The following is a 9,358-nucleotide window of genomic DNA, read 5'->3' on the forward strand; positions in this document are numbered from 1 at the left end:
CCTAAATGTCACCACTACCTTGTGTTTTGAATGTATCTTGTTTGCTTTCCAGACCCCTTTGGACATTTTTGTTTCTGTTTTATATAATGTTTGTCCACACCTGGACCCATATTTACCTCTTTCTTTCCTTTTCATTTTTTGTTCCAACTCAGACTTTCCACCTTACATCTCCTTCCTTTCTGTCTAAAGTATACCGTCTAGTGTTTCCTTCAGTCTTCTACTGGTGGCAAACTCTCAATCTTTTCATCTGAAAATATTTTTATTTTTCATTCATTCTTGAGCAATGCTTTTTTCTGGTATACAACAGGCAGATAGCCTTTCCACACATTAATTTTTTTTTCTTTCAACGTTTTTATTTATTTTTGGGACAGAGAGAGACAGAGCATGAACGGGGGAGGGGCAGAGAGAGAGGGAGACACAGAATCGGAAACAGGCTCCAGGCTCTGAGTCATCAGCCCAGAGCCTGACGCGGGGCTCGAACTCGCGGACCGCGAGATCGTGACATGGCTGAAGTCGGACGCTTAACCGACTGCGCCACCCAGGCGCCCCTAGCCTTTCCACACATTAAAGAAATCCCTCACTGACTTTGACTTCCATTTCTGCTGGTATCGGTCGGTCTTACTGCCATTCCTTGGAAGGTGACCTTTTTTCTCTGGTTGACTTTAAGATAATCTCTCTAACTTTGTTTTTTTTTTTTTCTGAATTTTGTGATGTTTCTGGGTGTTGACTTCTTTTTATTTATCATGCTTGGGATCTGCTGAACTTATTCAATGTGTATACTGGTATCTTTCACTAGTTCTGGGAAATTCCCAGCCATTTTTTCTTCAAATATTGCTCTAACCTCTGCTCTGCTGGGGGTTTCTCTCTAAGCTCAGTCAAGTTCACTTGACCATCATGACTCCATTCTGTATCTTTTCTCTTGGGACTTTAACTGATTGCATACTGGATCTTCTCACTCCTCTTAGTCTCTCTTTTGTATTTTTTCTTATTTTTTGTCTCTCTGTGCTGAATTATGGATAATTTTGTTAGTATTTCTTCTAGTTCATAATTCTTCTTCTGGCTGTGTTCCATCTGCTGTTAAATAAATCTCTGTTGTCTGTATTTCCAGTTTTGTGATTTTTGTGTTTCTAGACATTCTCTCTGATTCTTTTTCAAACCACCTGTCCCTTTTTATAGGTTTCTGTTTCCTACAGATACTTCCAAAGTTACATTTCTTCAAACATTGCAAACATGGTTGTATAATCTGTAACCGGTGACTCCAGTGTCTCAAATGTCCCTGGGTCAGCTTCTGCTGTGTGTTGTTTTTTCTTCTGCTTCTTACTCATTTTCTCTTGTTTCCTTGGGTGCCTGGTTGTCTTTGAATTTTCATCGTCATTGCCATTAAAAAAATAACTTTGGGTTTTCTTCAAGGCACAAGATAAATGTATCCTCCTCCAGATAAGTTTTGCTTTGCTCTCACAGATGCTATGGTGGGCAAAATTCTAAGATGACTCCAAATGACCCACACCTTTGTATAATCCCTTCCCCTTGAGTGTAGGTGAGACCAGTGAATATGGTGAAATATCATTACTGTAATTATGTTACATACACACACACACACACACACACACACACACACACACACACATATATATATATATATATATATATATATATGACAAATCTTCTTTATCAGTCAATGGACACTTGGGCTCTTTCTGTAGTTTGGCTATTGTTGATAATGATGCTATAAGGTGCCTGTGCCCTTTTGAATCTGTATTTTGTGTTCTTTGGGTAAATACCTACTAGTACAATTGCTGGGTCATAGGGTAATTCTATTTCTAACTTTTTTTTTTAATTTTTTTTTTCAACGTTTATTTGTTTTTGGGACAGAGAGAGACAGAGCATGAACGGGGGAGGGGCAGAGAGAGAGAGGGAGACACAGAATCGGAAACAGGCTCCAGGCTCTGAGCCATCAGCCCAGAGCCCGACGCGGGGCTCGAACTCACGGACCGCGAGATCGTGACCTGGCTGAAGTTGGACGCTTAACCGACTGCGCCACCCAGGCGCCCCTATTTCTAACTTTTTGAGGAGACTCCATACTGTTTTCCAGAGCAGCTGCACCAGTTTACATTCCCACCAACAGTGTAAGAGGGTTCCCTTTTCTCCACATCTTCGTCAACATTTGTTGTTTCCTGTGTTGTTAATTTTAGCCATTCTGACAGGTGTGAGGTGGTATCTCATTGTGGTTTTGATTTGCATTTCCCTGGTGATAAGTGATGTTGGGCATCTTTTTATGTGTCTGTTGGCCATCTGGATATTTAGGAATAAACCTAACCAAAGAGGTAAAATATCTATACTCTGAAAACTATAGAAAGCTTATGAAAGAAATTGAAGACACAAAGAAATGGAAAAACGTTCCATGCTCATGGATTGGAAGAACAAATATTGTTAAAATGTCAATACTACCCAAAGTAATCTACACATTTAATGCAATCCATATCAAAATACTGCCAGCATTCTTCACAGAGCTAGAACAAATAATCCTAAAATTTTTATGGAACCACAGAAGACCCTGCATAGACAAGGAAATCCTGAAAAAGAAAACCAAAGCTAGAGGCATCACAATCCCGGACTTCAAGCTATACTACAAAGCTGTAATCATCAAGACAGTATGGTACTGGCACAAGAACAGACACATAGACCAATGGGACAGAATAGAAAACCCAGAAATGGACCCATAAATGTATGGTCAACTCATCTTCAACAAAGCAGAAAAGAATATCCAATGGAAAAAAAAAGTCTCTTCGGCAAGTGGTGCTGGGAAAACTGGGCAATGACATGCAGAAGAATGAACCTGGACAACTTTCTTATACCATACACACAAAAAAAAACTCAAAATGGATGAAAGACCTAAATGCGAGACAGGAAGCCATCAAAATCCTCGAGGAGAAAGCAGGCCAAAACCTCTTTGACCTTGGCTGCAGCAAGGTCTTCCCAGACACGTTTCCGGAGGCAAAGGAAATTAAAAAAAAAAAAAAATTAACTACTAGGACCTCATCAAGATAAGAAGCTTCTTCACAGCAAAGGAATAATCAACAAAACTAAAAGGCAGCTGACAGAATGGGAGAAGATATTTGCAAATGACATACTGGATAAAGGATTAGTATCCAAAATCTGTAAAGAACTCAACACCCCAAAAAAACAAATAATCCAGTGAAGATATGGCCAGAAGACATGAATAGACACTTTCCCATGATACATTAAAAAAATTCCTATGAATCCTTAAGAAAAGTCAAACAGTCCAATAGAAAACATTTTATGTATAGACATTTCACAGAAGAGTAAATGCAATTAGCCAAACAGATAAAAAAGATCGTTAACCTCTCTAAAAACCATGGAAACATAAATCAAAACAAAAATGAGATCATTTCTCACCACTGGATGGGCATGAGTTTAAGGGACTGATACATCCACTATTGGCCAGAAAGACAAAAAGTTGAGTTTTATATACATGGTTGGTATTCACTGATAAAAGGTGTTTATGCTGACTTTGCATAACTAACCAGAATTTGAATGTGCACTCCTTTCAATTTAGAGATCCCGTGTTAGTGGAAGCTAGTCTGTTCATATATGTGAATAGAGTACAACTGCCTTATGGCTAAATACAAGATCAAAACACAAAGTTCAATAACTTATGTGACTATCAGCAATAATCAATCAGAAGTGTCATGGAAAATTAGGTCTCATTCACAAGAGGCACTGAAGCTCTAAGTTAATGAGATGGAGAAAAAAGAAGTATGCAAAACTCACATGAAGAAAATTACTTAAAAATAAAAATTTCTGAAAAACATAAAGTAAGATGTCCGAGAAAGGTGTAATAAATGTTGGCAGAATTGTTTGTCTTGGCAAAAAAAAAAGAAAAAAAAAAAAAGGTGAAAACAACCTAAGAGTCCACCAACATGTGGCTGGCTACATGAATCTTTTATCCATAGTGTGATAGTCAAAAAGACTGATATATTTCTACGTGTAATCTCTATTTATTTAACACATATATCTCCAAGACACACAAAGCAAAAACTATACATTGCAGAAGAGCGTTTCTCAACAGTGAATAGCATCGCTAATGTCCAAAAACGTTGACTAACATGGTTTTGATATTACCACTCTAGAAAAGTTGTGAGCAGTTGGCATGGCTGATGCCCCGCTTGTCAATGAGTCTTGTGCTCAGAGCCTGGAGTCACCGAGGGACAGAAGGTCCCCAGAGGTGACTTTGGACGAATCCCCAAGCTGAGAGACACTGTGTGGCTCAGGGCTGAGTACTGCAGGAGTCAGCAATGCTTGCCCGTCCCTAATGCCCTCACTGCCCACAGCTTATAAGTGGGGAGTCAGCCCAGGGACGGGAATCCCAGCTTGGATCTTTGTCACCTCACACCCTTGGAGGAGTTGGCCTCCCACAAGCCCAGCTCAGCACCTTGGAGAGGTCTGGAGGAGCTGTCCTCCCACAAGCCCAGCTCAGCACCTTGGAGAGGTCTGGTTTCACTGCGGCTGGGGGCGGGGGGGGGGGGGGCGGGGAGATGGTCGGGACACCCCACGAGGTAGGTCAGGCTGATACAAATTTCCGAAAGGCTTCCATCTCGTACCGAGTATGACTGGAGCCCGCAGAGCAGGGATGAACACCTATGATTACGGGGTTCATCAGCTGGGTTTGAACCCTAGCACTACCACTCACTAACTCTGAGACTGAACAAATTGCTTAACTTTTCTGTGCCTCGGTTTTTCCATCTGTGAAAAAAATGGGGATGATAAAGTAGGGTGGTTTGGAATGTTAAGTGTATTGTATGAGAGGCACTCAGTTCAGTATCTGGCTCTCAGGATTTTTATTTTTTTATTAAAAAATGTTTTGAGGGGCGCCTGGGTGGCGCAGTCGGTTAAGCGTCCGACTTCAGCCAGGTCACGATCTCGCGGTCCGTGAGTTCGAGCCCCGCGTCGGGCTCTGGGCTGATGGCTCAGAGCCTGGAGCCTGTTTCCGATTCTGTGTCTCCCTCTCTCTCTGTCCCTCCCCCGTTCATGCTCTGTCTCTCTCTGTCCCAAAAATAAATAAACGTTGAAAAAAAATTTAAAAAAAATGTTTTGAAGTTTATTTTGAGAGAGAGAGAGAGAGTGCACAGGGGGGGAAGGGCAGAGAGAGAAAGAGAGAGACAGAATCCCAAGCAGGCTCTGCACCTTCAGCACAGAGCCCAATGCGGGGCTCGAACCCGCAAACTATGAGATCATGACCTGAGCCGAGATCAAGAGTCAGATGCCTAACCGATTGAGCCACCCAGGCGCCCCAGGAAGTGATATTTAAATGCCAGTTATCCTTCTGCTGACGTAGTACAAGGGACTCAAAACTAAGTCAGAGAGGCAACCTCAGTGCTATTGACATTTTGGGGCTGGATCATTCTTTGCTATGGAGGGAGGGGCTGTCCTGTGCACTGAAGGGTGGTCAGCAGTGTCCCTGCTCTCTACCCACTAGGTGCCACTAGCAACTTTCCCAGGCATGACAACCCAAATTATCTCCAGACATCGCCCCATGTCCACTGGGGGTGGGGGGACACAATCATCCCCAGCTGAGAACCACTGCTCTAAAGTGAGCTCCCTGTGAGTGGAGGCATGCGAGCCAAGGCTGTGAGACAACGGGGTGGGGAGACTCTGGGTCTGATTCAGGCTCCTGTGAAGAGGCAGTTCCTAACATCTCATTACACCCCCAGGATCGACACTTCTGTGTCGCTCATCAGGCGGCCTCATTTCTCCCGTCAGCTGGCTGATGGCTCAGATCCAGGGTCTCTGCTCCCCTCCACTGCTTCAGATTACGCTGTTCTAATCCCCATCCGTGAAGAGGTAATACCGCACAGTTCTGAGAAACACGGACTCATCCATTTGGACAAAGTAATAAAGACCCCACACGGTGCTCTAAAAATTCTGCACATACTAATAATCCCATGGCATGGGTGACACGTGGTCACCATTACTCCTACACGTTACGGATAAAGAAACCAAAGCACAGAGAGGTTAAGTAGTTTACCTAAGGCCACAGAGCTGGCAAGTGGCAGGGCTGCGATTTGAACCCAGGGGCCCTTTCCACGCCCCTGCCTCGCTTCTGGTGGGTTGCCAGCCATTTCTGGCATCCCTTGGCTGGTAACTTCATCACGTCAAGCTGTTTTGGTCATCACGTGCTATTCCCCTACGTGTCTCTGTCTTCATATGATCACCTTCTTGTAAGGACCTCATCTTAACGAATTACATCCACAGTGACCTATTTCCAAATGGGGTTACATTCTGAGGAACTGGGGGTTAAGACTTCAGGGGGGTGGGACACAATTCACCCACAACAACCGGATAGTCCGGGATAATCTCCACATCTCAAAACCCTTAACTTCATCACATTTGCAAAGTTCCTTTTGCCATGTAAGGTCACATATCCCCAGGTTTCATGGATTGGGGTATGGACCTTTCTGTGGGGGCCAGGCATTATTCCACCTAACAAGTGAGGTGCTTATGTCCCAGCCACCCAGGGCTGCCCTTCTGTAGCACTGGAGGTGACAATGGCAGGGGGCTGACAGAGTGTGAGAAAACTAATACTTTCCATGAAGAAGTTTAAAACTACGTTTTCATGTCTATTTTATTACACAATCCCAGCAGCTCAGGCACTAATAATGGAAAGAAAGACAAGGAACACACACTTGCAAAGAAACTGATAATAGTAACGGCTGACCCTTAGTGACAGCTTGCCACCTGCCTGGTCTTGTTTTAAGTATTCTTCGTCCAGGACCTCGTATGACCCTCACAGCACTACATTATCCCATTCTACAGAGGAGGAAACTGAGGCTCAGAGAGATTAAGGTATTTGTCCAAGGTCACACAGAATCCAAACCCTGGATGTCTGGTTGCAAAAGTATTCCTTTTTTTTTTTTAAGATTTACTTATTTTTGAGGGAGCACACAAGCAGCAAAGGGGCAGAGAGAGTGGTGGGGGGAGACAGAAGATATGAAGTGACAAGACAGGGCTCAAACCCACAAACGGTGATATCATGACGTGAGCTGAAGTCGGAGGCTCAACCGACTGAGTCACCCAGATTCTCCACAAAAGCATTCTTAAATTCTACTTCCCTACCATACACTACCTCCTATGCTGGATGCTGGGGAACAAAGACATGAGAAAGAAGTGGTCCCTGCACACAGATGGGCGGGTGCTCACAGTCCAGTGGGGGAAATCGATCATTAGAAGGCCTTGGGTAGGGAACTGTAATTAAGATGCTATGGGGTCGTCTGGGTGGCTCAGTCGGTTAAGCATCTGACTTCGGCTCAGGTAATGATCTTGAAGTTCATGAGTTCAAGCCCTGTGTTGCACTCTGTGCTGACAGCTCAGAGCCTGGAGCCTGCTTCAGATTCTGTGTCTCCCTCTCTCTCTGCCCCTCCCCCGCTCGCTCTCTCGCTCACTCTCTCTCTCTCTCTCTCTCTCTCTCCCTCAAAAATAAACAAGCACAAGTTGGGGAGGGGAAGAGAGAGAGGGAGAGACAGAATCTGAAACAAGCTCCAGACTCTTAGCTGTCAGAACAGAGCCAGATGTGGGGCTTGAACCCACAAGCTGTGAGATCATGACCTGAGCTGAAGTCAGCCGTTTAACCAACTGAGCCACCCAGGCACCCCGACATTAAAAAAATTTTTTTTAAAGATGGTATGGAGTTATGAAGCAGAGACACACGACAAGACCAAAACTCTTAAACTAGAAGCCCCATTTGATGACAGAGTGTTTCAAGTTCAGGCTCACTGCCAACATGTAATACTTGGGAAATTTCACATTTACAAATTTTCTTGAAAAATGTCAGAAGATCTGGCAGTGCTTGGCCCACCAGTAAAGCTGGTGAGAGCTCAGAGCAGCTGTCTCATGTGAGTGCCCTGCCCCCCCCCCCGCCCCCACCGGTGGCACTCAGCCAGGTTCACTAACTTATGCATGTGTCAGGCCTCCATAGGTATTTGAACATGAGACCTCCCAGGAAGACAAATAATGCACGTGTGCTTCGTGAAGGAATGTTTGAGCATCCTTTCCAGATGAGCTCAGCCCCCTTCTTTTCTCCTAGGTCTCTGCTCTGGTCTCATCTCTCCCCTCTTGCTCTGCTCCTTGGCTGTCCTCTGTGGTCCAGGAGCTTTTCCAGAGAGAGACCATGGCCAACCTGACAGCAGTAACTGCCTTCCTCCTCCGGGGCTTCTCGGCTGTCCCTGAGTTACAGCTGCTCAGCACGGCCACCTTCCTCCTCATTTACCTGGCCACTGTTCTGGGAAACATCACCATTGTGGCGGCCGTGACACACGATGCCCGCCTGCACACGCCCATGTACTTCTTCCTCAAACACCTCTCCTTGGTGGATATCTGCTCTGTGTCCACCACCTTGCCCCGGGCCCTGGTGGCCACCATGCTGGGCTCCAGGGAGATTTCCTTGTGTGCATGTGCATCCCAGCTCTTTGCCTTTGTCTGCCTTGGGTCCACGGAGTGTTTTCTCATCACCTCCATGGCTTTCGATCGATGTCTGGCCATCTACAAGCCCCTAGTTTACACAGCAATCATGAGCCCCCAGACCTGTGTCTCCCTGGTGGCAGTGGCCTGGGGCAGCGGGCTCCTTTTCTCTGCCTTCCACACAGCCAACACCTTCTCCCTGCCTTTTTGTGGCCCCAACGTGATTGAGCACTTCTTCTGCGACATCCCTCCACTTATGCGCCTGGCCTGTGCCAACGCGGATGCCCACGAGGCGGCAGGGTCCACAGCCAGTGGCTGCATCATCATGAGCTGCTTTGCCCTCACTGTTCTGTCCTATGTCCGCATTGTGGCCACCGTGTTTCAGATCCATTCCACGGCTGGCCGCTGGAAGGCCTTCTCCACGTGCTCTTCCCACCTGGCCACCGTTCTCCTGTTTTACGGCACCGGTAGCTCTGCCTACATGCAGCCCGCCGCCAGCTACTCCCCGATGCAAGGGCGCGTAGCTGCTGTCTTCTACTCTGTCCTCACACCCACCCTGAATCCACTAATCTACAGCCTGAGGAACAAGGACATGAAGGGAGCCCTGAAGAAGCTTTATCTTCAGGGACCCTTTTAGAACTTAGTAGGTGGACATGGGAGGGACCCAGAAACCCTCCCAGAATTTTCCTCCTGGTCATGGTCCAGGTATTAGTGCCTCCAAAGACCACCTGGAACACACCTGTAGCCAAAAATTTGGCAGCAAAGTTGGATGACATTGAGCCCTTCCAGGGTCCTAGTGGATGTCCAGGTAAGATGACATTGAGCCATGCCGGGGCCCTAGTGGATGTCCAGATAAGGTGGAGACATGTCCAACATGCATCTA

General features: G+C 45.7%; 1 protein-coding gene across 1 annotated transcript; it reads left to right on the forward strand.

The window, feature by feature from the left end:
• The first annotated feature begins 8,185 nt into the window (after positions 1-8,185).
• LOC115502219 (olfactory receptor 10C1-like) lies at positions 8,186-9,112 on the forward strand. The gene has a single exon (XM_030297393.1). The coding sequence runs from the start codon at positions 8,186-8,188 to the stop codon at positions 9,110-9,112; it is 927 nt and encodes a 308-aa protein (XP_030153253.1).
• Positions 9,113-9,358: the final 246 nt, after the last annotated feature.

Source organism: Lynx canadensis, chromosome E2 (genome assembly GCF_007474595.2).
Source record: "Lynx canadensis isolate LIC74 chromosome E2, mLynCan4.pri.v2, whole genome shotgun sequence".
In the NCBI taxonomy this organism is placed as follows: Eukaryota; Metazoa; Chordata; class Mammalia; order Carnivora; family Felidae; genus Lynx; species Lynx canadensis.